The sequence below is a fragment of the Talpa europaea genome (assembly GCF_964194135.1).
Source record: "Talpa europaea genome assembly, chromosome: 11".
NCBI lineage: Eukaryota > Metazoa > Chordata > Mammalia > Eulipotyphla > Talpidae > Talpa > Talpa europaea.
Window position 1 is genome coordinate 100412092 of NC_140078.1, and position 27874 is coordinate 100439965.

The 27874-nt window shown below is 54.7% G+C and overlaps 3 protein-coding genes across 3 annotated transcripts; 1 reads left to right on the forward strand and 2 right to left on the reverse strand.

Moving 5' to 3' along the window:
- Positions 1–12: 12 nt before the first annotated feature.
- On the reverse strand, positions 13–6133 carry LOC311180179 (uncharacterized protein; the record flags this gene model as incomplete). Its single annotated transcript, XM_084247840.1, has 7 exons — positions 13–26; positions 816–882; positions 2967–3041; positions 3815–3957; positions 4042–4305; positions 5547–5872; positions 6129–6133. 7 exons carry the CDS (start codon positions 6131–6133, stop codon positions 13–15), a joined length of 894 nt encoding a protein of 297 aa, XP_084103966.1.
- A 5379-nt stretch (positions 6134–11512) lies between these two features.
- Positions 11513–13798, reverse strand: JAGN1 (jagunal homolog 1; the record flags this gene model as incomplete). The annotated part of the gene is made up of 2 exons (XM_084247108.1): positions 11513–11975; positions 13710–13798. 2 exons carry the CDS (start codon positions 13796–13798, stop codon positions 11513–11515), a joined length of 552 nt encoding a protein of 183 aa, XP_084103234.1.
- A 2786-nt stretch (positions 13799–16584) lies between these two features.
- On the forward strand, positions 16585–24484 carry CIDEC (cell death inducing DFFA like effector c; the record flags this gene model as incomplete). The annotated part of the gene is made up of 5 exons (XM_084247519.1): positions 16585–16646; positions 17481–17634; positions 20518–20676; positions 20760–20947; positions 24322–24484. Exons 1-5 carry the CDS (start codon positions 16594–16596, stop codon positions 24482–24484), a joined length of 717 nt encoding a protein of 238 aa, XP_084103645.1. The 5' UTR covers positions 16585–16593.
- Between the last annotated feature and the right edge of the window lie 3390 nt (positions 24485–27874).

Sequence of the window (27874 nt, forward strand, 5' to 3'; positions counted from 1 at the left end):
CCCTCCCCAGCCTCAGGTCCCCAGGCCTGGGGCAGGACAGCCGCTCACTCCCGGGCCTGGGAGTCTCCACTCCTTCCCAGTCCCAGCCGAGTGCTTTCGTTTTGGCTCCTGGCAGGCAGCCGGCAACTCCCGCCCCGCCCTGTCCCTCCCACCGACTCCAGGCCTGGGAGCCTGCAGCCTAGGACTGGGGTGGTGGCCTCGCCTCCTCCCTCTTTCCAGTCTCCTCCTCTTCTGCCGGGCGAGAGCGGCGCCTGGGGAGGGTGGTGGCATCAAGGTTGAAGGAGGGAGCTCTGGCTCACCAGGGGATCCCAAAGGAGGAGGGCTCTGAGGATGCACGCAGCGCCTGGGCAATCCTGGGCCATTTCCGTTTTCCGTGCCAGTCCAGGGTCTTGGTGCCCACTGGGTCCCTTCCTGGGCACCCCAGTTCCCATCACATACTCCCTGGGCTTCACCGACGCTTTGGGGGACAGGAGCTCTAAAAGCAGGGATAAGGGACTTCTCAGCACTTCCAGGCCCTGCTCCAGTGGGGTGTAGGACCAGACCTGGCCCAGCCAGGTAGACTGGGGTTCAGGGGTGCTGACACACTCCTTTCTGAGGCGGTGGCCTCTTTTCCTGCAGTGAGGATCATGGGGAGTCCCGGGCCTTGCCTGCCTTTCTGGAGCACTGCTTGTGAGAATGCGTGGGTGAGGACACAGAGATTTGCACAACAACCCCCCTCTTCGGGACCCCCCAGCCCCTGGGGAAGCACATGTGTTTCTTACTTTCTTCATCATTTTTGCCTTTATTCACCTTTCTCCGCCTCTCTACTGTCTCACCTTTGCCCTGGGCAGCCCGGACAAACAAAATGTCTTCCTCCGGGTCCAGAGTCTCCTCTCCCACCCCCTTGGGTAGGGTCAGGGAAAAAGGGGGGGGCTCTGATCCCAGGGGGCTTCTCCCACCCTCTACCCCCCTCGCTGGGGACTGTCGGAGCCCAGCTCCCTCACCACCACTACGGCAGCCTCACGCGCCAGACCTGGAGCAAGTGCGGCTGTCCCTGGAATTTTGGGGGCGAGGCGAGCGGCCTCCCTCCTCCCTCAGGACGGGCTGGGGGCGCTCTCCTGGGGGTGCCTCTCCCTGAGACCCCCAGAGCCGGGTCAGCATGAGGGTGCGGAGGTGCTGCTCGGGCTGGGGACAGCGAAAAGCCTTCGGGGTGGCCGTCCTCGAGGTCCTCCAAGGACCGCAGGACAGGCGGCTCCCCCTGGCTCCAGCCGGGTCCCCGAGCGGGCGCCGGCACCTGACAGCTCGGCGGGGGGGGGGGGGGGGGGGGGGGGCAAGTCCCGCGGCCTCCAGCTCCAGCCGGCGCCCGGCTCCAGGCGGCCCCAGCGCGGCCCGGGGCGCGCAGGGCGTGGGGCGTGGGGCGTGTGTCGGGGAGCGGGGTGGGGCCGCCGCCGCCCCACAGCAGCAGCACCGCCCGCTCCCGCGCCCCGCGCGCCCTCCCACAGGCCCACGATCCCCGCGCGCCCCGCCAGCGCCCCGCGCCTCCGAGTCCGCGGCGCCGGCCTGGAGCGGGAGCACCAGGAAACCAGGCAGATCGCGTAGATAAACCCCCCCCAGATGGGGAGCACCGGGGTCCACGCAGCCCCTTCCTGCCCGGGTTCAGGGCGCACCCTCCCTACCAAGGTCCTTATCAGCGCCCTAGCACGGCTTGGGTACCCAAGCACTCTCGGCCTGTGGGGCGCCTTCGGGCTAATTAGATAAAGGCAGCCGAGAGGCGAGGGCAGGTGCAAAGCCGCCTGGATTTCCGCCCCACTTAGCCTCTCACCTGGCGACAGCGGTGAGCCACCTGCACTGCGTGACCACCGCCCTGTCCTCACCGTTGCCTCCCAGCAGACGCCCGAGGTTGGGCGGGCCAGCTTGGCAGGGAAGGGGGCCTGGGCGGTCACCCCAGGTTGGCTCAGGTCACCTTACCCGACAGTGGGCGCTGGCAGGCGAGGGCCAACACAGTGCCCAACAGGCCGGTGAGGCCAGCGGTGCCACATCCACAGTCCCAGGCGTCTGTGAGAGACTCGGCCCTTCAGGGTGAGGCTGGCTGGGCTCGTCAGCACCTCACCTCCCTCTTGCCGACTCCCACTGTCCCCAGAACTCCCCATCCAGAGGCGCTTCCAGGCAAACGGGACATCTGACCTTCACACCTGAGGGTACAGAGCCCCCCCAATGCCTGTGCGCCTGTCTCCCTCCTCCCAGGGGAGTTGAATGAGGCTGGGGGTGCAGGGAGGGGAGAAGCCACTGGGTGGGAATCCCTCCAGCACAGGGTGGGCATCTGGCCCCGCTCCAGGCCAGGCTCGGAACAAGGCAGGCCCAGCCCACTCAGCAAGTGAACTCAAAGATGTTGGGGTGTGGGTGAGGCCTGGCGGAAGGAACGAGACACTGCTGGGCTCCAGCCATTGTCACGGGCCTGAAGGTGGACAGAGCGCAGGCTGTGTCCGCTCCAGTAGCTCACCCCTCATGGACGAGAGACCTCTCTTCCTGTGCCCTCCCTTTCGTGCCCCCGGGTGGCAAGGCCTGCTCTAGCTAGTCCAAGGCAGTTGCAGCCTACACCTCAGGCTTATAATGAGGGAGCCGCCAAGGAGGCCAGTCAGGACTATTAGGCTCACATGGACCCCAGCAGTGACCACAGCTTCCACCATGACGCCCTTGAACACACAGTGAAGGCCGCTGCCGCTTCCGCCTCTGTGGGCTGCGCTGGAGGCCAGTCTGCACTGAGGGAAGCTGGATTTGGGTGGGGCTGAGCTTGGGATGCCCAGTGCTCAGCAGCCCCTTCCACCTCTGCGCCCGCGGGCAGCACAGCCACGCCGGCACCAGGCGCCCAAGCACCTTGTAACTCCCACTGCTTTGAAAACCAGATGTGCTGGACGTGTGCTTGACCGCCTGTGGCATCCGGGGGACCTCGGAGTGGAACCCCAGTCAGCCCACAGCTCCCCGCTCACCTCTGCGCACAGACAGGGCAGGAGGAACTCGTAAGGCAGGTCCACAGCCCGCGCCCCCCCAACCCCAATGATCTTCTGGTGACCAAGCAGCTGGGGAGAGCAAAGCCTGAGAACAGCACTGGCTCCTGGACAGGGGCAGGCGGCAGCTGGGACCGGCCACCACCCTCTCTTCCCTCTTGCAGGAGACTTGTCTCCCACGCCCTGGCAGCGGGCATCTGCGCTAGAGTCTGCCCGTTTGTTCTAGGTGTCTCAACACATGGGGTGGGGGAAGGAATACACCATTTATTGAGCTCCCATTGTGTGCCAGGTGGGCGCTAGGTGCTGGCAGCAGGAAGTCAATTAATTAAAATGCTGGCATCCCAGTGACCTTGGGAGGGGCATCTCCAGCTTGTACCTGAAGCCAGCTGGGGCCCCAAGGGCCGTGGTGGCAAGGGAGGTGGAGGCAGGGCGTCAGGCGGGGCGGCGAGCATGGGATGGGGGCCCAGCCACATTGTTATCTTCTCAGGGGGAGCAACTCCTTGGGGGGAACGGAAAAGGCTTTTCAATACTACTGAATCACTGGGGGGCCTGGCTTTGGAGGTGGCCACCGCACGCCTTTTTCTGCTTGGGACTCCTGGCGCCCCAGGTCTCGTTCCACCCCTTCCGCCCTCCTCCCAGGCGACAAGGCTCCCTTGTTTCTGTCTAGTCTGAAGAGCGGGACCTGGTGCCAGATCCCTTCCCGCTGGGCTCTTCAGACTTGTGAGGCGTCTTGAACGACCATCTTCCTTCCCTGACCCTCAGTCTCCCCATCCGTTCAGGGGGTAGGTCCTTTGGGCGCCAGCTCCTGTAGAGGAGTGGACATTCCATACCTGGACATCGAAGGGACTGCTCAGCTCTTCACACTGGTGACAAAGACGCACACTGGCCTCGGGGCCTGGCTGCCCCGCCCCTCCAACAGCCCGGGCCTCGGGCAGCAGGTGTAAGGGGAACTCAGGCCCAGGGGAGAAGGGGACTTAGTGGCCTCATCTTTCGGCCTCGGCGCAGGCACCACTACTCGGCTGGGCCCATCTCTGCTCACCCCCCACGCCTACTCCACGCCTTTGGGAGCCGGGTAGGGAGAGACTTTCCACTGCTTCTGGACTGGAAAGCTGGGTCCTGCTGGAGCACAGCCCCTTGTGGGAGAGGTCTGCAGAGGGGAGGGAGATGTGATGGCCCTTCCCAGATGTGCAACAGCTCCCCAGCAGCTTCCTCTGGAGGCAGAGAACAAGCTTGGCCTGAGGCTGGGAATCAGGATCTCCGCTGCTTCTCCTGCCTCTGGAACCTGGGGTGCCACAGGCAAGTTGCTCAACCCTTCCATTTCCTTAATTGCATAATAGAGGGGGCTGATCTATCTCAGCTCCACACTTTCACTGTCTCCCACCAAAGAGGGGCCAGAAAGGGAAGGGCTGTGGGCGCAGGGGTGGGCCGGTGGGCAGGAAGCCACCTGAGCAGACCCTGCATCTTGCATCTCCCACAGAACAGGAACCTGTAAGACTTTGGGGATTTCTGTGCCAGGAGACAGAAGCGGCCCCGCTGGAGGCCTGTGTGGGGAGCACACACCATGCAGCTAGTCATTGCCCCTCCTCTGCCTGGAGATGTGGCCCAAGGTTGGACAATGAGTCATTACAGACAGAGGAGAGTGATTAATGGTAACAGGTTCATGGTCTGGAAGGTGGACACAATGATAAAGAGGCAATTGTTTAAACAGAGAAAAGCTCTATGTGCATACAAAGGTGTCCATGGGAGCAGAGTATCAGGGTGCAGTACGCACCAAGCAACAAGCACCACAGGAACAGAGTTGGATAAAGAAGGACTCACTCTGCAAACAGCAGGTAATAATAGTAGATTCATAGAACTAAATGAGGTTAAGTCTCAGGGCTCCATGGCCTGGGTTCGGTGGCGGCCAGGGAGCTACCCACATGGCGCAGCAGACCTCCCCTCAGCAGCGTATTTCAGTCAGTCCACCTGTTCTGCCCCCCACTCTATCTCTGGTGAATCCTCTCACCCCCTGCACCTCTGGCCTACACCCCAGTTCTACGCAAAAATAAAGACAATCTTTTAAAAATAAGTAAATAAAATAAAATAAAACTTAATGTTCCAAATCCTTACCAGCTGAAAAAGAGAAACACCTTCAGAAAGTGGTACAACTTTGCTCACAAACAACCAACTGCCAGCCTGGGGGTGGGGCGTGCTGCACAGCCATGCAGGGTGTGTGGCACAAACACCTCCAGAATCCAGGCTTGTCCTGGTTCTGCATGCTGAGCTTTCTCCTCCCTCCCAGGTTGGTAACCATGGTTAGAATGCAGGTGGCTGGGGGTCTGGAACCGATGGTATGTGGGAAGAGGCGTGGGGAGGGGAAAGATGCACCGGGGGACTGTCATCCTGGAGGCCCAGGGCCTAGTGGGGAAGAGAGAAGTATTATTAGGTGCGTTTTGCAAAAGGTGGGAACTCCCAGCCCTTGGCCTCAGGTCACCTACTGCTGGGACCCAGAAGCGCATCCACTCTGGCTGGTTTCTTCCCAGCATCACCCTCCCCAGGCGCAGAGCAGCAGGCCCTGGCTACCCCTCTGAGCCGGTGAGAGGACAGGGGCACAGGCAGAGGCATGGGGAACTTTACCAGCCTGTGCCAAGCAGGTGTGCACGCCCGACGGCGGCACTTTACCATGTGGGAGGCAGCAGATGGCAGAGGCAGAGGCAGAGGGGACAATGAGCAGCAGGAGAGAGGCAGCAGTCAGGTTGCCAATCTGGGGCTCCCCATGGACCTCTGTGGGGTCAAGGCACCCAGAACATGGCTGCGCAGCCTGAAGGTAGGAGCAGGGCCTGGTGGGGCCTGGTGGGACCTGGCGGCAGCAGCAGGGAGCACAGAGAGGCAGAGAGCAGTAGTAGCAGCTTCAGCCTGGCCACCCTGCCCTGCCCCAGAGCGCCTCCTAGATCCCAACCAGCTCACCGGGCCACATTCCTTCTTCAAGTGGCGGGATGGAAGGATGTCTGCACCCCAGAACAACCTATTGTCCCCACGTGGAGGGCAAGGGACTCCCGCTCTGGTAGAGAAATAACAGAGCACTTCTTAAACCCTCCTACTCCTGAGAGGCTGAGACCTGACTGGCTCAGTAACATGCCAGGGACGTGGGTTTGGACCCCTCACCACATGCTTCGTGCCTGCACTTAGAGAACTGAGATTTAACCCTGCCTGGCACTGGTACTGGAGACAAGTGACGGGCAGAAATGTGCCTCACATGCCCCCAGATGCATCCGGGTCCGGACCTGGCTGACTCACTGCAGAGGCCCGCTAGCTCCTTCCACCCACTGGCCAGTTCCAGCTCTCTGGGCAAAGAGCTCTCTCCCAAAGGGGCTTTGGGGGATCCAGTGATCAGGACTGCTTGCTCAGGAACCCCAGATCTCAAAGCTGAACCCTGGAGCCAAAGGAGCAGGCCCAGTGCCCTGAGCTGGTTTCCTGTGGTCTCTGATGCTGCCGAGGCTCCCTTCCTATCATCCCACAGGTTCCTCCAGCTCATGGGGCATTTGTGCAGCCTCAGCCCTCGCCTTGGCATCACACACAGTAGAAAACTGGGGGTACAGTTGCCGGGTTAGGGCATCATGAGATGGTTGTCCATTGGCATCTTTCAGTAGTCTAGCGGTGACCTTCCAGAGGCCGTGTCTAATTCCTGCCGTGTCTAATTCCTGCTGGTTCCAAGCTGCTTCCACCCACTATCGTAAATGTCCTTCCTTAATCTCTTCTCTGCTGCCCAGCAGAGGCTGTCAGGGCACATCATGAAATAGGTGCTTTGCAGCTGAATGGGTGTCAACTACGAGACATTTCATCTAAGTGACAGCTTATCTGTTTCCTATTTCATGAATCACTTTCCTAATCGGTCCTTTAACCACCTTGCAGGACAGGTGAGAGTGACAGTTTTCATTTTAGCAATAAATGAGGACAGACAGGAATGGCCTCTAGCCCGGGGAACCCCTTTTGCCGTTCAGCATTTTCTGCCACCTTTACGGCCTCTCCGCCCTCCACCCCCCGTCTCTCTGCTCCTAGGAACACGCAGGGCCTGCCTGACAACACACAGCTGCCTGTGGGCCTTAGAGCCTGTCACTGCAAACCAATCAATAAGACATGAGAGGAGGAGAAGGTTAGGGTGTCTTCCCCCACAAATTCTTACCTAACCCACATTGGTTTGGATCCACATAAGAACGCCTTTCTCTGCTGGGGCAGGAGCGAGACACTTGCTTCCAACCTGGAGCCTCCTTCTCGGCCCTTATGTCTTCAGATGTGACTCGCAGTGAAAATATTGCGTTCATGTTCCCCGGTCCTGGCTCCTTAAGGGGTGGCAGGAGAAGCAGAAAAGGAGCAAATGGACACATGCACACGAGGGGCGGGGGGAGAACAGAAAGGAGGATAAGTGGCGCACAGACTAGGAATAAACATGAAAGAAGAGGTGAGAAGAAAGGTCTGCGTCATGTATTTCATGCGGGCTCACTTACTGCGGCGCCTGCTCCAGGAGGACTGAAGTGGAGACCTCGACGGTGACTCCCGCGCACCCTGGGGAAGGAGAGGATCAGATCTGGTTTGCCCAACACCTGCTCTCAGACTCTGGGCCTTGGTTTTTTTTTTTTTTTTTTTTTTAAAAGATTTATTTATTTATTTATACAAGCACTGGGTATAGTCAGAAGCAGTGGGAGGGTGAGAGAATTCACCAGAGCCAGAGCGGGGAGCAGAGCAGGCAGAAGGACCGAGGTACACTGCTGAGGGGAGCAGCGGGCGGCAGGAGAGGTCTGTCGCGCCATGTGGGACCCTCCTCCGGTGGCCGGGGAGCAGCCGGGGATCGAACTGGCAGCAGAGGCTGCGGGCAGCTTCGTAACCCAGCGCTCAACCGTTGCGCCACAGGGGAGGCCCTGGGCCTTGGGTTTTGCCCACATTATCACAGCTTATTAGTACTGCAGCTCTTGAGGTCTTAGTCAACCGTTTGCAGAATAGAAAACACTTAGAAAGACTAGGGAACTTGTCCAAATGCAAAAATGGAGAGCTGGGGCTCACCACCTTGACTTTCTGGCTCTTTCTGCCAGAACACACTGCTTGGGGAGATCTGTGGAAGTGAGAGGGTTTCTGGACCCTGCGGCTCGCAGAAGGCACTAGATGGATCTGTGTGATGTAGCTGGTGGGGTTGATGACCAAAGGAGATGGGAACAGCCAGAACGCAGGGGGAAGCCGGCTCACAATAGTGGGTTCTCAGCTGTCACAGTGCTGGGGGGTAGGGATTCCTGGCAGGTACCGCCAGGGGAGGAGAGACCCTGTGGCTGGCACAGGTGGCGTCCAACTGGAGTGAAGGTGACAGATGCCTGGGAGGCTTCCCTCTGCGCAAGGCCCTGTCCTCTTGGCGGTGGCACGGTGGAAGCACCAACCACAGGTGGTTTCACCTGTGGCTGGTGTCTGAAGGCTCTAAGCTTGGGAACCAAGCCAGGATCTCAGGTCTTGGGAGGCCCCTGCATGTGCTCAGCAGCAGAACATGTGGGGGCCTGGGAACCTGTTAATTTTGCCATTGCCTTAGCCCTGCATGGACTCTGGTTTGACCCTCTGAGGCTCTTCCTATCATGGTCAGTTCCCAAACTCTGTGGGGACATCTGGGCCTATGTTAGGGCGTGCCGGGCTGGAAGGCCCAACCAATTAGACCAGTGTAAACCAGGAGTGGCCAAGAGCTCTTCACTTCTGCTCTTTTGGAAGGGATCAACCACCAGGATTTGTGAGACAAGAGTGTGCCACAGAGGGGAGGCAGGGGAGACTATGAAGGGAAATAACACTGCTCATCAAGGGAAGGGATCTTGATGCTGACTAAGCTCCTCCAGTGAAGTCAGGCTAACATCAGAAGCTGTGTTCGTTCCTCTGCATCACACTCTTTCTCCAGGACTAGATGCTAAGGGTTCCTTGGTCACCCACACCCTCCTGCTCTATAAACACCAGGGAGTAACCATCCCTCACATTTATATACTGCTGCATTGTTTGCAAAGCACCTGCACCATACTTCACCTTATTTGACCTTGAACCACCTATGAAAGGGGCAGGATTTGATCTTAACTTTAATAAGCAGGTGTGTCAGTACATGAACTTGTTTTCTGATCCAAATACAGTGCTCTTCCCTTCAAATCAAGATCCTTTCAAAGGAGGTCTCGTCTGCTCCCAGGAACACTACAAACATGAGACAGGAAAAGAGACTGGAAAAGCCCAGAAAAGCAGAATCTCAACAAGGAGAAAGCTACAGTAAGTCAAATTGGTGTTTTTCTTTTTGCTGTTGATGGTCATTTTCATAACGTAGCTTCGAAATCACACGAAAACCATGAACCTAATGATCAAAGAAAATTAAAAATAAGCTTTTGTACTAATTCTTTGCATGCTAATTCTTTGAAATCCAGTAATCTGTGCCTGGTGCACAGGGCACAATTCCCCACACGTTTCCATCTGCCGCTCTCTGCTATCCGAATTCTACCCTTGCTTCGGTCTTCGCTCTTCCCCATACGAAATACATCCTGACTTTAGTCTACACTTACTTCGGTTGGCAAGTTCAGGGCGCATGCTACGTGTTCGGTGCTGAGCAAGGAGTGAGGGAGACATGGAAGCCAATACGTCATCATGGCAAAATGACAAGGCCATGGGAGTTCAAAGCAAGAACTCTTTACTTGAATTTCAGGAGTCCGAAGGCTCCAAAATGACCATATGAAATCAGTCTTGAAGGGTAAGTTATAAAGAACTAGAAAAGGGAAATTTTAAGCAAAGGAAACTGGATAAACATAATCAATATGGGGGTTCACAAGCAGTTCTGCTGCAGCACAGCGTGGGTGAGAGTACTGCAGACACCCCACCGCGCTGGGGTCACATGGCGGGAGCCCGGGGAGGAATTCTGGTTGGTCAATAACGGCACATAGGAGGGACCTAATGATGACAGGGCTGTGCTCTCGGTGTGCCAGCTTGTACATGGGACACAGACGAGGAATGGGTCTGAGGTAGAAGGCAGAGAATTAAGTTGGGGCACTCGGAGCCTGAGTGGCTCCTCAGGACAACTAGAGGAAGTAGCTGAGAGCGAGCAGCACGGCCAGCGCCCGCGCATCCGCTGTTGAGAGAACAAATGAACGCAGCTCTCGAGAGGGCAGCGATCTGGGCATCATCCAGAGACAAAGCGGCTGAGCCAAAGGCACACACCTTCCACGTAGTAACTACTTACCTTTACCGTGTCAGACTCTCAGGTGTGCAAGGGCCTGTCGTTCACAGACCTCCTTCCCAGTTCTATTTTTTTTTTTTTAATTTTTTTTTAATAGAGGCATGTTTTTCATTTATTTATTTATTTTGTTTGTTTGTTTTGTTTATACATGCACTGGGTACAGTCAGAAGCGCGGGAGGGTGAGAGAATTCACCAGAGCCAGAGCGGGGAGCAGAGCAGGCAGAAGGACCGAAGTACACTGCTGAGGGGAGCAGCGGGCGGCAGGAGAGGTCTGCGCGCCATGCGGGACCCTCCTCCGGTGGCCGGGGAGCAGCCGGGGATCGAACCGGCGCTGCAGCCGCGGGCAGCTTCGCAAGCCAGCGCTCAACCGCTGCGCCACCTGGGAGGCCCCCAGTTCTATTTTTAACTTCGATGGCCCACACTATCAGATGCTGTGCTCATTCCGTGTCCATGTTATCATGTTTCACCAAGGGCAAGCTCCTTAGACACAGGGATGCTTTAAAACTCTTTTGTTCACAACACACACCTGCTGTGACTGATAAACACGGACAGCCAACCCGAAGAGCCCATGACCCAAGCTGGGTCTGTGAGAATGAGCCACTGTACAGGTGGAGAGAGTCAATGTATGACCCATGGGATTTTCTGCCCATAAACCACAGGGTTGCAACTGACTTCGGTTCCCTATGCCCAGTTCTTTTCTGTGGCCACTGCCAGGTCACTCCAGGAGCTTCTACCCATCTCCTAGTATCTAAGGTCACTCGAGCAACACACTTTCACACTTCAGTAAATTGCAAACACAAGGCACTGGGTAGAGAGGGTGGTTGTAACTTTATTTGAAGTTCTCTTTAATTAAAATGCTTTGCAGTAGAGACCACAGCCTGCAGGGGGCGCAGCCTCCCTAATACTTCCTGCACCACAGCCTAGAGATGGAAGGAGAATCTGACACTTTCCCTATCTCCTTCAGTGTCGGTGGCTAAGGTGGGACAGGTGGGAGTGGGGAGAAGACTGAGGAGAGGCAAGGGTGAGGCTATCTTAAAGAAACACCCCAAAAGGCCTCAACTTCAAGCAGCTGAAGTCTGTTTTACAGCTGCTGTTCTATCAGTTCCAGCCAATCAGGAATAAATAAAATATAGTTTTGCCACCTTAGCTGATGGCACCAGGAGGGGTTTTCCAGCAGTTGGGCCTAGAATGCACAAGTTGCCAACATCACGGCTGCCAAAAATCACCAAAGGAGATTTGAGAACAGCTCCTCTCCCCGCTCCCTCAGCTCAGTGGCAGGCCCAGGCTTCACCCCACAGAGCAGTTCATCAGACAGGCTTCATTTACGCTTCTTCTCCTGCGTACTGGTGAACCAAGAGTCCAGGAGCTTCTTGCTGTAGTATAACTGCCAGGCGTGCACTTGGACCGCCAGTACCAGCACCAAGTACATGACGGAGACAGCGGAAAAACCAAAGAGGAAGCGGTAGGCCTTGCCATGGCGGTAGAGCTGCTGTGCAGCCGGGAACATCTCCATGCTGCCGTAAATGAGGGGCGCAATGGAAAAGAGCCCCATGCTGATCATGGAGAGCACCAGGTAGCTGATGTTGTTGCGGGGGAAGGAGAGGAGGCCCAAGATAGAGGGCACAATGCTCAGCAAGTACGGGTACTCCCACTGATAGGGCATGGCCACCTGATCGTGTGACAAGAGCCTCAGGTGTCCCACGCTCATCTTGGCAACCAGCAGTAGCCATATGACCAGATGCACGTAGATCAGCTTCTTGATTTCATACTTGAGGGTCACACTGTGGGCAGAGCAGAGGGAGAAGTACCTTTCATTCAAAATTTTATGACCAACTCTAGGCCAGGCAACTATCGTGGGCACTGGGATACATGCTTGAACAAGAGAGAGTCCCTGCCTAGAGGCCAGGCACAAGGAACAGAGGACAAAAAAAAAAAAAAAAACCAAAACGATCAGACCATGAACCGGAAAAGCTCTATGTTGCAGGAGTGGGATCCCAGGAAGGAGGCATCATCACAGCCTGGGACAAAATGGCTCAGCGAGGGTGCTGTCTAGGCTGGGCTCCCAGGGGTGGGTGGAGGCATGCATTTGGAGCAGTCAAAAAGTCACAATTTGTGTTCCAGGAAAGCAAGGGGTTGGGTGTAGCAGGAATACATTTTAGGAGGGGGGAGAAGGGGGATTTGCAGTTGCAAAGGAGATGAAGGAGTCATTTTGAAAGCAGAGTAACTCAGCTGTGTTTAGAAACATGACTTTGCACCACAGGATACAGTCTGGAGGAAAGGCAGTATTGGCAAGGAAGCACAAATCTCTCTGGCTAGAGTGGATATTTTTTTCCCCCTCTAGGAAGCACATATTTCTCTTATTATTCTAATTCTCTCAAGTTTTAAATGTATCCTCCTCATACCTCCAGGGACAGAGTTTCTGCTCTAGCCAGCTGCGAAAACACCTGCCTAAATTGTGGTGTTCCCTTAGGGTAAGAATGAAGGGCGTGTCCAAAGAGCTTGGCATAAATAAAAACTGCAAAGACATGAACATTCTCAGAGAGATCAATGCATTTAAAGCAAGGAAAAAAAAACATAAAAAAATAATCATTATAGGAAATGGGGAAAGTGTGTGTGTGTGTGTGTGTGTAGGGGGGTCAGCTCCTTCTAGACTTCAAGCTCCATGAACACAAGGACCAGCTTTTTTTTTTTTTTTTTTAATATCTAAAGGGCTGGCTTATTAGGAAAAGGGACAGAAAAGTAAAGTACACTTGCATAGACACAAACGGACAGGAACAGCTGCCCCAGAAGGGACAGGTTTGCAAAGAGAAGCCTGCATGGTTGCGGGCAGGTGGCCCAGACAGGTCACAGGCAGGCAGGGAGGCTGCTGCCCTGCAGAGGGAGAGAGTTGGTGAAAAGAGGCACCTGCATAGGCACAGGTGGGCAGAGGCAGTGCTGCAAGGACCAGTTTTGCCTGTTGTTGTTGTAACACATTTTTTGGTGCAGGTGCAACATGCATCTGAAGACCAGGTCTGCTTCTGCGCCCTCTGACCTGTGTCCACCACAGCGCCCAACGGGCAGCTCGGGAAAGACTTGTGACTGCAGAAGCCCATGGAGAAATGCCCCAGGGGCCGTGGGGTGCAGCTCACTCCTGCAGGGGCCCGGCTGGCCTTCGCTGCCCACGAGCCCCCAAAGGACCCAAACAAAACAGCTACTGGGCAGAGGCCGACGGCTATTGTGTTCCTCTCCCCGGGGTGCTCCACACGCGGTACCCCCCGGCTCACGCTCCTGCACCCGAACTTCGAGGGGAGGATTTTTTGTCTCTGCAGGACACCGAGGCTCGGTCAGAAATCAGGTGCCCGCGGTCCCACGGGGGCGGCGCCGCGCGCGGGCGGGACCCTCCAGCCTCAGCGCCGAAGGAGGCGCAGCCCGGGGGCCTGGCGGGCGGGCCGGGCCCTCTCCCGGCGCCGAACCGGGTCGCTGCCCGGCGCTGCGGCTGCGGCGGGCCGGGCCCCGCGCTCCCGGCCGCTCCATACCTCATCTGGTAGTGCATGGCGACGCGCTCCCGGTGCTGGAAGTCGCTGCCGTCCGTGCCGGCCGCTCGCGGGCCCGCCCGAGACGCCATTGCCCCCGCCCAGGCCGCGGGAGCCCCTCACGCCGGCCGCCGCCTGCAGCCCGCCGCCCCGACAGCCGCGCTGCGCCGGGAGGGCGACTTCCGGCCGCGCTGTCTCGCGAGAGCCGACTCGGTGGTTCCCCCCTGGCGCGCACGCGCGCCCCTCGACCACGCCCCCTCTTGACCACGCCCTCCACGCCCCGCCCCTGCCCCGCCAGGCCCCGCCCCCGCGGAAGGCGCGGAAGGCACAGGAAGAGTCCTGTGCGGAGCTCGCTAACTTCACAGCCGGTTTTTTTTTTTTATGACTCATAAGAAATATATATATATATATATATACACATATGTTTTAATTATTTTATTTTATTTTTATTTGATTTTTTTTATATTCCCCATATAAGTGCACCCCCCTTATTTTGACCCCAATCCCTCCTCTCCCCGGCCCCCCCCCAGTATAAATGCTCAAGAAAATGCTTGTTGAGTAAATAAATTCCAGCAGAACCAACTCACCCTCTTCTAACAAGCACTGTCAGGAATTTATACCGTGCCAGCCCTGGGGGGTGTTGGGGACACAGAGGACTCAGGTTGTATCTACCTGTGAACACCTGTGTATGGGTTTTTGTGTAGGTGCATGTTTTCTCTTCTCTGGAAGGTGTGTAAGTGTGTGTGAGTGTTTGTGTGTGAGTGTAGAATTGCTGCATCACAGATCAATCCATTACACATTTCAGCCAGTCCCCGTCTCTGCTGTTACTAAATCATTATATTGGGCTTCCCTGGTGGCGCAAGGGGTTAAGACTCAACCTATGAAGATGTTCGCAGCCTCTGCAGCGCAAGTTCCATCCCGGCCAGCCAGGGAGCTACGCACATGGTGCAGCAGACCTCTCCCAACTTGCCCGCTGCTTCCCTCAGCAGTGCACCTCAGTCAATCTGCCTGTTCTGCTCCCCACTCTGTCTCTGGTGAATCCTCTCACCCCCCAGACCTCTGGCCTGTACTCCATTTCTTGTCTGCATAAATAAATAAATCTTTTAAAAAATCATTATGTTGTCAATAACACAAACATTCTATCCGTGAAGTGTCTGCTGCAACGCCCTTTACTTTTATTTTCACGAATCGTCACCTGAACCCTTGATCGCCTGTTATGCAGGTGAGAGACCAGCGCTCCCAGAGGTGGGGCGGCTTGTCTGTGCTCACACGGCTAGGCCAGGGGCTGGGACCACCACCCACTTCTGTCCTGTCCGTGCCCTCTGTTCCTGAAGGCCTGTCTGGCCACCGCCTGTCCCAAAGCTGTCGAAACCTGCCTCCTCCCTCCTTCCAGGCCTTTTCTGGAAGTTAGGCTGCCTTGAAATCCCACGGGTCAGGGCTGCTCTCCTCCCCTGCTCTTTTCCCCAGTTGGGGTTGAAGCCGGGGTGGGGCTTCCCTGGGAGCTGGGAATAAAATGGAGCGAGGGCTGGGCTGAGGGGGCCAGTTTTGTAAGGAGGTTAGGAGGCGGTGAGGGGGAGGTAAGGAGTCTGTCCTTTGGGTTTTTGTTTTGCTTGGCTTTGGCTCCTGGAGAGCAGGTGAGGTGGGACTCGGTGGAGCTTTGCTACAGATGGGGAAATAAGCAAGACTTGCATAGCGTCGAATGGGGAGAGCGAGCTCCCCGACAGGGCTGGCCTGGGAGACCCCGAGTTGGAAGGAAAGCGTGATTTCACCCAAAATGCAAGGGGCTTTTAATCATGAGCTGCTTGCTTTGTGCCAGGCCCAGGCTGTGCTGGGGGCTAAGAGTGGACAGAACATCTCAGGGTGAAGCCCAGAGGTTGGGGTGCTAAGGCAGAAACAGATATTGAGCTCACCTGGCTAGAAAGTAGAAAGAGCAAGAAGAAGGGGTGATTCAACAAGCCTTCTAACAAGGCTTTCCAAGGAGCGGGGGGCGGGGGGTGCTGGGAAACCTGGGCTTGGAGGCTGCAACAGTCTAGGCCGGGGCCAGAGGTCGAAGACGGTGCAGGGAACTGCATGTGCAAAGGTTTGGAGGGAAGCAAGCACCGGAGCATGGGGGCTTGGGAGGGAGGGCGGGGGCAGGAGAGCCAGGGCTGTCAGCTAGACCCGGCAGCCCACGTGGGTGCCCGCAGCCACCAGCCACAGCGGCTGCTGCTTACATTTAAACCAGTTCACGAAACTAGCAACCCAACTCGCCGTGGGGCCAGCCACACTTCAAGCGCTCGGAGGGAGGACGGTAGAGACCACCTCCATCGTCGCGGTCCCTTTGGCCAGCAGGAGGCCTCCGGAGGGGTAGGAATTGCTCGACCACCCCAGGAGAGAGAGGAGAGAGGCTCGGCCTGCTGCCTGTCCTCGAGGACCTGGCCTGAGCGGGCCAGCTCTGTCAGGAGGTTAGGCGGACACAAGTGAGGGAATGGTCCCGGCAGGGCGAGGCGTGTGAGTCACCTCCTGCCAGCAGAGGAGCGGACTCTGCCCCCAGGGATGGGCACTGACCAAGCGGGACTTCTTGGGCCTGACTCGTGATCCTAGATCATTGTGCCCGGAGCCGCAGTGGGAGAAACATGGAGTGCGTGGCGGCCGGCGGGGTGGGGATGACAGCCGGGTGGGGCCGGCCTGGGCGCCGCGGGGTCTCCAGCTTGGTCCTAGTGGACCTGCAGGGTGGGGGACGGCAGAAGGGCAGGGTGGAGGGTGGGGGGCGTGTGCGGTCAGGAGGGGCCCGGACCGGAGACTTGCTGGCCATCGTATCTGAGGAGGAGAGTCGGGGCCCTCCCGTCCCACCCCAAGGAGCTGTCTTTGCTTCCTTCCCAGGTCCCACGTGATCCAGCTGACGAGGATGGACTATGCCATGAAGTCCCTGAGCCTCCTCTACCCCAAGTCCCTCTCCAGGTGAGGACGGGCAACAGGCCAGGGCAGGGGGCCGAGGGGAAGGGCGCCCTGGAGGTTACAGGGCGGAGGCCTCAGACTTTGGCGCCCCTTGGTCCCCCGGGCGTCCTGCCGGCCTGCAGATGCGCTGCGGCGGGCCTGGAGCGGGACCGAGAGTCTGTCCTTCACTAAGACTCCCCGCCCAGCGTTACTGCTGCTGCCCCCCGCACCCCCACGTGAGTAGAAAGAGGCGGACGCCGGGCTGCGTGCTTTCGGGCTTGATCTCATTTAAACTCGCCCAGCTGTGAGAAGTGGGGGTTCTTATATCACATGTATAGACACTGAGGCCCAGAGGGTGCTGCCAATCACCTCGCAGATGGCAGTGGAGGCGGGACTTAAACTTGGATCTGCCTTGATTCCAAAACTCAGGTCCCCTCCGTCCTCTGGCTCGACACTGACTCTGTCAGATGGCGAAACGCAGGCCCGCGCCGGCCTCAGCTAGGCCAACTCCTCTCCCTCTACGGGTGAGAAGAGCTGAGGGAATTGGTGATGGGGGGGCGCAGGGGCATCTTCTCTCCCCTGCCAACTCCCCTTGGTCTGAGAACCGGCAGCGTGACCGCGGGGACTCACTAGACCCACGAGTCTCCGACCCACCCAGACCCACTGAATCAGAATTTTAACAAGCTCTCAGAGGGCCGATGTGCCCCTGAAAGTCAGAGTTGCGCAGCCTTAGCAGGGTTTTGAGTAAGTCCTGGTGAGGCGGCTTGGGGTGGCAGGGGAGGACTCTAATGAGGTGGTTCGGGAGGCGGGGAAGTGGGCGACCCAGCAGGAGCTCCCTCTAAGACCCCAACCCCTCAGGTACGTGGCTGTGAGCACCTCCGTGGTGACCCAGCAGCTGGTGCCGGAGCCCAGCCCGGAGGCCCCCCGGGCCCGGCCCTGCAAGGTGAGCAGCGCAGACCGCAGCGTGCGGAAGGGAGTCATGGCGTGCAGCCTCGCCGACCTCCTGCTCAAGGTGAGGGGCGGGCCTGCCTTCTGCACAGCCAACCCTGGGCCCAGGACCTGGAGCTGGCCCTGCCAGTGCCACACGCCTCGGGGTCACGGGCTGGGAGTTCAGCAGGGATGGAGTTCATGGCTCAGACGGTGAAAAGATTTCCCTTGGGAGGCAGCCCCAGTGGGCGGGAGAGCCAGCCTGCGGCGCTGCCCAGTCCATGCCCAGTCCATGCCCAGTCGGGCACAGGGGAGGGCTGTGGGTTGTCTTCCTGCTTGAATGATTCATCCGTGGCTTTTTCAGAGCACACTTTCACACCCGCAAGACCCTTGGGTTCCTTTCCTGCAGTTCTTTAAACGTGACGACCGCATGGGTTGGGGGGAGAGCAAGGTGTAGGCAGTTTCCTTCCCCACCTCTTCCCTCTGGCGCCACGTTCTTCTGGCCGTGTCTCCTCTCTGGCCCTTCCGTGGAAGACTCTGTGGAAGGTTGTGGAAGACTTTTCAAACTATCGATCAGGTGTGCTTGTAGAGGATGGAACCAAGCAGCTCCTGGGGGAGTCAAATCCACGAGGCTGCCCCCCTTCCCTGTTCCCTGCCCCCTCTGTGCTGGGCTGGGGGTGGCTTCTCCACTGGCCCACCTGTAGCCTCCTCCATCATGTGGCTGTGGCTTCCCTGCCTCATTGGCTCACCAGCTCCATGGGGGGAGACCCCTGCTCATTTGCAAGCCCAGGTGCCGGGCACAGATCAAATGTTTGGATTAATCAGAGCTGACCTCACGCTCTATTCTGCGTTCCCTCCGCCATCCCTCTGAATTAGGTCCATTCTTCCCTCCCCTGCTCTTGGAGGCTTCCGGCGTCCCAGACTGCATTTCTTAGCCTGCACTCAAAACTGCTCTTTCACCCTTGAGTCTGTTCTCAGAATGATTTTCACTGAGGTCTGGTGACCACCTCCTACATCAAATGGCCTGTTGCATATGGCTTCCCAGACCCTCCCTTTCACCCCACCCTCACCCCGTGAAGCCCAGGAAAATTGTCTTTTCTAGCAAGTTCTTCAGGACTATCCAAAAAACCTGAAGTTTGGGAACCCTACACAGGGTCTTAACTCCAGAGGATGCAGAGAAGAATAAAAGTTGGGGGTCGGGGTGGGGGTGTCCATCTTTCCAAGATGGAACACAGGCCAGAAGTGAATCTTACCGACTGAACAGGAGGACATCAGCCTCTCCTTCCCAAGCTTGGGACAGAAAGAAAGGAGCAGAGGGCCTCCCCAGGTGGCACAGCGGTTGAGCGCTGGGTTGCGAGGCTACCCACAGCCTCTGCAGCGCCAGTTCGATCCCTGGCCACCGGCGAGGGTTCCACAAAAAAAAATAATAATAATAATAATAAAAAAAGAAAGGAGCAGGAACAGTGAAGGGAGGGTGTATGGCGATATGATGGTGAGGGCCTCTAAAGCAGGAGAGCTTTTATTGACCAGGGTGAGGAAAAGTTGGGTTTCATTTTAAAAGATAATAAGACCTTGGACGCTTTTGAAATAAAACTAATTTTGAAAAAAAGTCTCAAACTAACAACAGTTGAGGCTAAATTACTGACTTAATACCTATTATTCTGTACCTCCAAGGGTGTTTTCTACGATGTTTCAAAGATTCTCAGTTGGTTGTTTGGATTATTGACCCTGTTTGAATTGTCTATTGGTCAGTTCTTGTTTATCTGGCCGGAATATGTCAAAAATAGATTGTCATGCTGATTGTTGATTTATCACATAGCTGTTTCTCTTTGATTATCTGAATAAGGAGGTACAGTCCGTCTTCTCTGTGTAAAGTCATTATCTTATCTAAATGTTAATTCTTTCCTAGGGAGATAATTTGCACTAAGTAAACATCTCATTCTATACCTTTCAGTGTAGCCTTTACTTATATCAAAAGGGGCATCAGTATCCCCACTTGAATGGACCCTAAGGCTAACAGGTTATTTAATGATGCTCAGATCCTCCCACACTCTGCCAATAAGATGCCATTCAACCTGACTTCTGTGCGCTTTTGCCATGTCCCCATTATTCTTTTGAGCGCTTTCTGATTTTCGGGCACAGTGGGGTACTGCAGGCTCCCTTGCATTTCCCCTGCGCTAGCTCCTGAAATGCCTTTTCTAAGGAGATCTGCTTCATTTTGGTGGGGCCTCCCTGGTGGCGCAAGGGGGTTAATCGTCAGCACTATGAAGCTGTCCACAGCCACTGCAGCACTAGTTCGATCCCCAGCCAGGGAGGTGACCCACATGGCGCAGCACACCTCTCCTGCCTTGCCCGCTGCCTCCCCTCAGCAGTGTATTTCAGTCAGTCCTGCTCTGTTCCCCGCTCTGTCTCTGGTGAATCCTCTCACCCCCCACACCTCTGGCCTGCACCCCAGCTCTTGTATGCATAAATAATTTTTTTTTTTAAAAGAGAATGGGATTCAGAACCCAGACCTGGGAGTGAGGTGGTGTGTTGCTTGTCCCAGGCCCTGATTGAAGAATTTTAAATAGAAAGAGAACTTCTCTACTGAATCCAAGCAAGAAAATTAAAGTGAGAAATCTACCATTTCTGAAATTAGGTGGTGCTTCTACAAGTTTGTAAATATATTAAAAAAAAACCCACCTGTATATTTTAATAGGGTGAATTTTAAAAAGGTGAATTTTATGATGGGTAAATTGTCTCAATAAAAAAATTATGTAATCAACCAGCAGATTAACCACGAAGCTAGTTACCACGGGCTCCATAATAGAGTCTTTGGACAGTGATCCCACAGCAAGAGCCTGAGATCCAGGCTGGGTCCTTGGGCCCCTGACCCTCTCCTGGCAGCGTGGTGTTTTGAGGTGCTCTCCCTGTACCAGCTCTGGGACTGCATGGGGGAGGCAGGAGCGTCACCCACCTAATTCCTCAGGTCCAGGATACACTGATGCTGGCAGACAAGCCCTTCTTCCTGGTGCTGGAGGAAGATGGCACCACTGTGGAGACAGAAGAGTATTTTCAAGCCCTGGCAGATGACACCGTGTTCATGGTTCTCCAGAAGGGGCAGAAATGGCAACCCCTCTCCGAGCAGGTGAGGTCCACCTGTGCGTGGAGAACACTGGAAGCCTGGGGGGAGGCCTTGAGGGGTGCCAACCACATGCTTTCTCAATGCAGGGGACTAGGTACCCACTGTCCCTCTCCCACAAACCTGCCAAGAAGATTGACGTGGCCCGCGTCACTTTCGACCTGTACAAGATGAACCCGCAGGACCTCTTCGGCTGCCTGAACGTGAAGGCCACGCTCTACGGCACCTACTCCCTCTCGTACAACCTGAACTGCTGTGGGGCCAAGCGCATTGTGAAGTGAGTAGCTGGGACTGGCTGGGGCAGGGCGGGAACACTGCCCCTCTGCTCACACGGGCCTCGGCTTGGGGGCCTGGGAGCGGGGCCCAGGAAGCATCTGTCAAGAACTTCCAGCCTGAACTGTGCCTTAGAGGACGCGAGCGCATGTGAGGACCACACCTCCTGCTCCTGGTGGAGCCGGATACATTTTGCTCATGTAATACCATAATGACAACTTGTTTTTTCACCAAAAGTAGTCAGTTTTCCAAAAGAGCCTCTTCATCAACCTTTAATTAATTAATTAATTATTATTTTTTTTTTTTGTGGGACCCTCGCTGGCAGCCAGGAAATGAACCGGCGCTGCAGAGGCTGTGGGCAGCCTCGCAGCCCAGCGCTCAACTGCTGCACCACCAGGGGAGGCCCTATTTTTTAAAATTTATTAATGCATACAAGAGCTGGGGTGTAGGCCAGAGGTGCAGGGGGCGGGGGGGGGCGGGGTGAGAGGATTCACCAGAGACAGAGTAGGGAAAAGAGCAGGTGGATTGACTGAAATACACTGCTGAGGGGAGCAGCGGGGAGACAGGAGAGGTCTGCCGCGCCATGAAGGTAGCTCCCTGGCCGGGGATGGAACTCATGCTGTAGTGGCTGTGGACAGCTTCACAGTGCTATGACTTAACCTCTTGTGCCATCGGGGAGGCCCCCTCATCGGCTTTTTAGAAATGAACACATGTCAAAGATTTTATTGAGCTCTACGAATGAGAGAAGTGGCGAGAAGTTATAATCAGTTCAAAGGATAATTCAAAACTACTCCTGTACAGGTCTGTCAAGAATGCTGAGATGCATCTATAGATGCAGGGAAAAAAAAAATAAACCTATAGGGGCCTCCCCGGTGGCGCAGCGGTTGAGCGCTGGGTTGCGAAGCTGCCCGCGGCCTCTGCTGGTTCGATCCCCGGCTGCTCCCCGGCCACCGGAGGAGGGTCCCACATGGCGCGACAGACCTCTCCTGCCGCCCGCTGCTCCCCTCAGCAGTGTACTTCGATCCTTCTGCCTGCTCTGCTCCCCGCTCTGGCTCTGGTGAGTTCTCTCACCCTCCCGCGCTTCTGACTGTACCCAGTGCATGTATAAACAAAAAAACCCAAACAAATAAAGAAAGAAAACATGCCTCTATAAAAATAAATAAATAAATAAATAAACCTATAGATACAAAATTGGATATGTCCATAAGCCAACTTATTTGCATGTTGCTCATTAAGAGTCATCTGTATGAACTAATGAAATTGTTCCCCCTTGATTTCTGAGTCTAATCAAGGCTCGCATATGTTAAACTTTTTTTTTTAAAGATTTATTTTTATTTATTTATACAAGCACTGGGTACAGTCAGAAGCGTGAGAGGTTGAGAGGATTCACCAGAGCCAGAGTGGGGAGCAGTACAGGCAGACTGACTGACGAAATACACTGCTGAGGGGAGCAGCGGACGTGGCAGGAGAGGTCTGTCATGCCACGTGGGACCCTCGTAGGCAGCCAGGGATTGAACCCACGCTGCAGAGGCTGCGGGCAGCTTTGCAGCCCAGCGCTCAACCACTGCGCCACCAGGGGAGGCCCAAATATGTTAAACTTTAAGACAGGTGCTCCTCTGGCAGTGCTTCCCAAGTTCAGCTGCACCAGTGTTGCTCCAGATGTTCTCACTCCATTAAATGGAGGCAGCCACTGAGGCAGAGGAGATCCAATCAGCATAAAGCCAGAAAGCAAGGGAAGAGCAGAGCATGGCTCTTGCCGGGTGCTTCTGGCAGATTCTACTCCTCCCCTGCCGCTTCACCTGTATGTCCTGGGTCCTCACCATGAGCCTGAGCCTGTTTCGTGAGCTGGAGACACAGAACTGGCCAAGATGTCAGCCCAGCCTCCAAGAGAGCAGGCACTCTGTTGCCCTCAGTACTTTGATGAGGGCAGCATCAAAGAATTGCAGACACAACCATAACCAAAAATAAGATAAGTAAAAAACAGGGGCCTCCCTGGTGGCGCAGCAGTTGAGCGCTGGGTTGTGAAGCTGCCCGCAGCCTCTGCAGCTCCAGTTCGATCCCCGGCTGCTCCCCGGCCACCGGAGGAGGGTCCCGCATGGCGCGCAGACCTCTCCTGCCGCCCGCTGCTCCCCTCAGCAGTGTGCTTCGGTCCTTCTGCCTGTTCTGCTCCCCGCTCTGGCTCTGGTGAATTCTCTCACCCTCCCGCGCTTCTGACTGTACCCAGTGCTTGTATAAATAAATAAATAAATCTTTAAAAAAAAAAAAAAAAAAGTAAAAAACAAACGCTAATGATAGAATGGATGAAGACACATATGAAACCCTGTTCTGCAGGCTCCGGCTCAGGACCCCAAGGGTTCTGCTAGAACATAGGGGGGACCCAATTACACCTTCGGGGTTTTCTTAGTTAATCTGCATACCCAGTGGGCAGGTGAGAGGCCTGAGGCTGTGTGTCCTGGCACCGAGGCTTTGGCCTAGTTCTTTGGCTGCAGTTCCATTTTCCCTTGATCTGGGCCTGCTGCCCATAGTTTACAGATTTCAAAATTTAGAGCAAGAAGTTTCAGCCTTTCAGTTCAGTCCATTTAGGGGAAATTGGACTCTTGGGCCTAAACACAGTAGACACTGGTATCGAAAAAACAACACAGCTGGAGTCAGCATGGTGCCTTAGCAGTGTTGGCTATTTGGGGGGTTTTGTTTTATTTGTACTACGACACACAGACCATAAAATCTGCCATTTCAGTCAGCTGCAATCCAGTGGCATAAAATATAGTCACAATGTTATGTAACCAGCACCAGGATTCACTTCCAGAATTTTTTCATATCCCAAACTGAAACTCTGTACCTATTAAACACTGACTCCGCAGCACCCTCTCCCCTGGTCCCTGGTAACCTCTGTTCTATTTTCTGTCTCTGTTTATTTGCCTTCTGGGATCAAAAATGGTGTGATTCCATTTTGTAGATGAGCGAGCAGAAGCAGTTGGCCAAGCTGATGAGGCTGCACTAGACTTCAGGCCTATGTGATTTAAGTTTTTCTCAGCACACTGCCACACCTGGCGAGTTCAGTACTCTGGAAATGAGTCAGTCTGCGAATGACTGGGAAGGCTTCAGGATCCAGAACAGATTGTGTTCTGGATAATAATCTGGTTGGTTCAAAATAGCATTACAAAAATAAAAGGCCCTATTAAAGGAGCTTGAAATTTGCATGAGAGAGCAGGGGTTTCTGGACATTCCAGTTACTGGTCATTGCAGAAAGTGCCCACTGAGCTCCTCCCATTGCTGGGGAGGGCAGCCTCTGCCCTGTTTGGGAGCGTGGAGGATGGGGCATCTGGGGGATGCTGGCAGGGACGTGTTTTGACTCTGGTGTCTTCTCATTCCACGCAGGGAAACTCTCCGCTGGGCCCTCATGAGCATGCAGGCCACAGGCCACTTGCTGCTTGGCACCTCCTGTTACATGCAGCAGCTCCTGGACGCCACAGAGGGAGGGCAGCCCCCCAAGGGCAAGACCCCATCCCTCATCCCAACCTTTCTGAAGTTACTGCAATGAAGGCCCAAGTTCTTGGAGACCTTCCCCAGGCCAGGCCTAGACTGTGGGGACCCCTGGCTCGGCTAAGCTAGAGAGCTTCTTACCTTGACACCCTCCTCCAACCCCCAGGACCAGGAATTAGGAAGCGGGGGAAGGGCTGGGAACCTGGTGGGCCTCCAAAGGAGAACTGAGGGTTCTTAGCCTCACGGGAAACCTCCCTCCCTCCCCCAGCTCGATTAGTTGACTGAGTGCTCACCAGCAGCCAGGGACACCAAGGCTGGCCTCAGCAACCTGCCTGTGCGGGGACCTCTTCACCCCCTCCTTTCCCCCAGCCCCCTTATCCCCAGCCACCACCCTCCCCGCCCAGCGAATTGTCAAGCACACTAGTGTATGATACTAGACTTCGCAATAAATTATTTATGCCAACACATTTCGTTGCCTGTGTCCTTTGAGGGTGAAGGTATGGTTCCGTCTGGAAGGCTGGAAAGATCTAAGAGAAGAGAGGAACCTCCTCTCAAACCATTCTCCAAAATGTGGGGGTTATGGGAAACAACTTCTTTTTTACCAAAAACCAAAAAAAATTGCAGATGATTCTGGAAGTAATACTTGCTTCATCTGAGACTCGAATAAACACACAATCAACATAAATGACAGGCACGTGATCCTAACAAGGGGCAATTCCCAAAACAAATTTGCCCATCAGGCAGGCTTTGAGCGGCTTAGCCTCATGACAAAGGTTCCAGGCCTGGGGTGGGGGTGGGGAGCAGCTCCCCTCCAGCTGTCATGCGCCCCTGCAGCCATGCCATCCCTGCTCACCAGACGGCTCCACTTTCCCATAACACCAGGGTGTCAAAGGGACTGTCACAAAGTTTTAGTGCCTCAGTAGCGTGACCCTTGTTTTTCCAGTTGGGCAACTCAAACAAACTAGTACGAAAGACTCAAGGGTACCTCTTGGATTCAAAAATGTGTCATTTCTGCCGCTTGTTACAAAGCCTATTTGACGGATTAGATACTAAGAGAAAGGCTGCCTTACGGAACCCACGATCCAAAGAGTTCCTGCTGGCAGCTGACCCAGCACTGCAGCCATGTGTGGGGGAAGCTGCCAGGCTCCAGGCCTTACTGTTCCTGCACTTGAGGCCTGGGCCTGGGGCGTGGAGGCCTGATGTTTACATCACCACAGGCGCTGTTCCCCAGTTGGGTGGGAGGAAAGGGGCATGCGAGGAAACTTGGACCAAGTCCCACATCCATGACTCCTGAGATTCGAAGTTGCCCAAGCACCGGAAATTGCACAGTGGTCTCTGGACACTGAGCCCTTCAGCCCAAGGAAAACAGGTTCTGCCTTTTCTTCCAGGAACTCACTGGCCAGTGGCTTGCCCCTAGCTGTGGGCAGTGAACAGGAGAGCGCAGCCTTTGATGAGGCTGGAGGGAAAATTCAGAAGAGCAGGGGAGCTCCGGATGGAGGAGGGCCAGGGTCAGTCCCAGTGGGGAAGGGCCTGTCCAGGGGTCACGCAGTGCTGGTGGGTGAGGAGGGAGGAGAGGTCTGCTGCAAGTAAAGTGGCTGGGGACCAGTCCCTCGGCCTTGTCTTCTGTCTTGGCTAAAGCTCACGAATGCGTGGACTTTCACAAGAGGGATTCAAAAACACTGGGGGCTTGGGAGGTGGTGGGGACTTACACCAAAGCACAGTAACAGCCCAGCCCAAACAAGACATAACCCCTTGCAGTCTACATTGCTAGCCAGTCCTGTCCATATTTGTGCAGGTCCACAAATTTAAATTGATTATTTAAATCTGAATTTTTAAAAAATTAAGTTTCTTGAGGTGGTAATTTTTATGCACTAAAAAGTACCCTTTTCGATTATGCTCAGTGAAATAAGTCAGAAGGGAAAAGAAAAATATTGGATGATTTCACTTACAGGAGGAATACAGGGGAACCAAACAAAGGATCACAGGAAAAAATAATAACAATAAAAACTAAACCAAAACAAAACAAACCAAAAATAAACAGATAACTATAAATCAGAGACATGCTGCAAAGGAAGAGGAGGGAGAGGGATCAAAACAAGGGAGTGAAGAGCACAAGGGACTGTGGGATGGTGCCTGGGTGAACTGGTGGTGGGAATTCTGTGGGGACTACACCTGAGAAAAGAAAGCAAACACTGTACAAAAATGAACGATGATGTAAAATATATATAAATAAATAATTTAAAAAAGAGAGAAAATAAAAACACTCACTTAAAAAATTATTTCAGCATTGCTGTATGCTTAAAATTTTCCATAGTAAGTGTATAAAAATCACATACAAACACATCTATGCCTAGTTTAGTCATATTGTCTTTTGCTTTACTTTTTTGATCTAATATATTTTGGAGATTGCGTCCCATCAACATTTATAGACCAACACACTCATTAGTTAATGATTGCAAGGAGGGAAGGTGCTGTAACTGAGGTAGCCTCTCCAATTTGCAGTCTGCAAACAATGAATTGAAAGTTACAGGATTTTTAGAATATAAACAAAACAAAACACAGGTTGCATATAACTTTTCTATAGTTGTTATTAGAGGCTAGAACCCATTTTGTTCTTTACTTTCTTTTCACTTAACACCTCACTTCTGCTGCTCCCTTCCCCTGGCTCCCCTCCTTCCCAGCTTTTCCACTGGGTGAATTTCTATCACAGCCCAAGCTGGGATGCTTCCTCTGATTTCACCCTGCTCCCCATTTCTATCAGCATCTCCACATCCTTTAGCAAGGAAGGTTGGGGTGCTGTGACCCCAACTGCCAACTCGGGGAACTTCTCGTGAATAGGGCTTGAGTCTATTTGATCTGAGCTTCATGTTAGCAGACACCAGGGCCTGCACGGTGAGCATTCAGAAAGGCTGAGTGGGTGATGTATTAGATTCAGTTTCCTAGGAGCTCTAATCCCAGGATAATTGATGTTTCCAGCTCTGAGATGTGCTTTGCTTTTTGCTTTGCTAAATCATGCCCCAGGGAAATCCTTCCAGCCTCTGTCTTTTCTCTCCTTTTGGATTATGCACCAGGCTTTTCTTCAAAGCAAGTTTACTGGGCGGCCTCCCTGGTGCAATCGGCAGCTGCCGCAGCATGAGTTCGATCCCTAGCCAGGGAGATACCCACATGGCGCAGCAGACCTCTCCTGCCTCGCCCGCTGCTCCCCTCAGTGCACTTCGGTCAGTCTGCCTGTTCTGTTCCCCACTCTGTCTCTGGTGACTCCTCTCACCCCACCCCCCCACATCTCTGGCTTATCCCCCACTCGTGTATGCATAAATAACTAAATCTTAAAAAAAAAAAAAAAAAGCAGGTTTACTGGAACAACGGGTGTGCTTATGTTTCCCCCAATTTTCCTTGCAAAAGTGTGTCCGCTGGTGACTTATGAACTGGAATGCTAAGCAGGAAACAA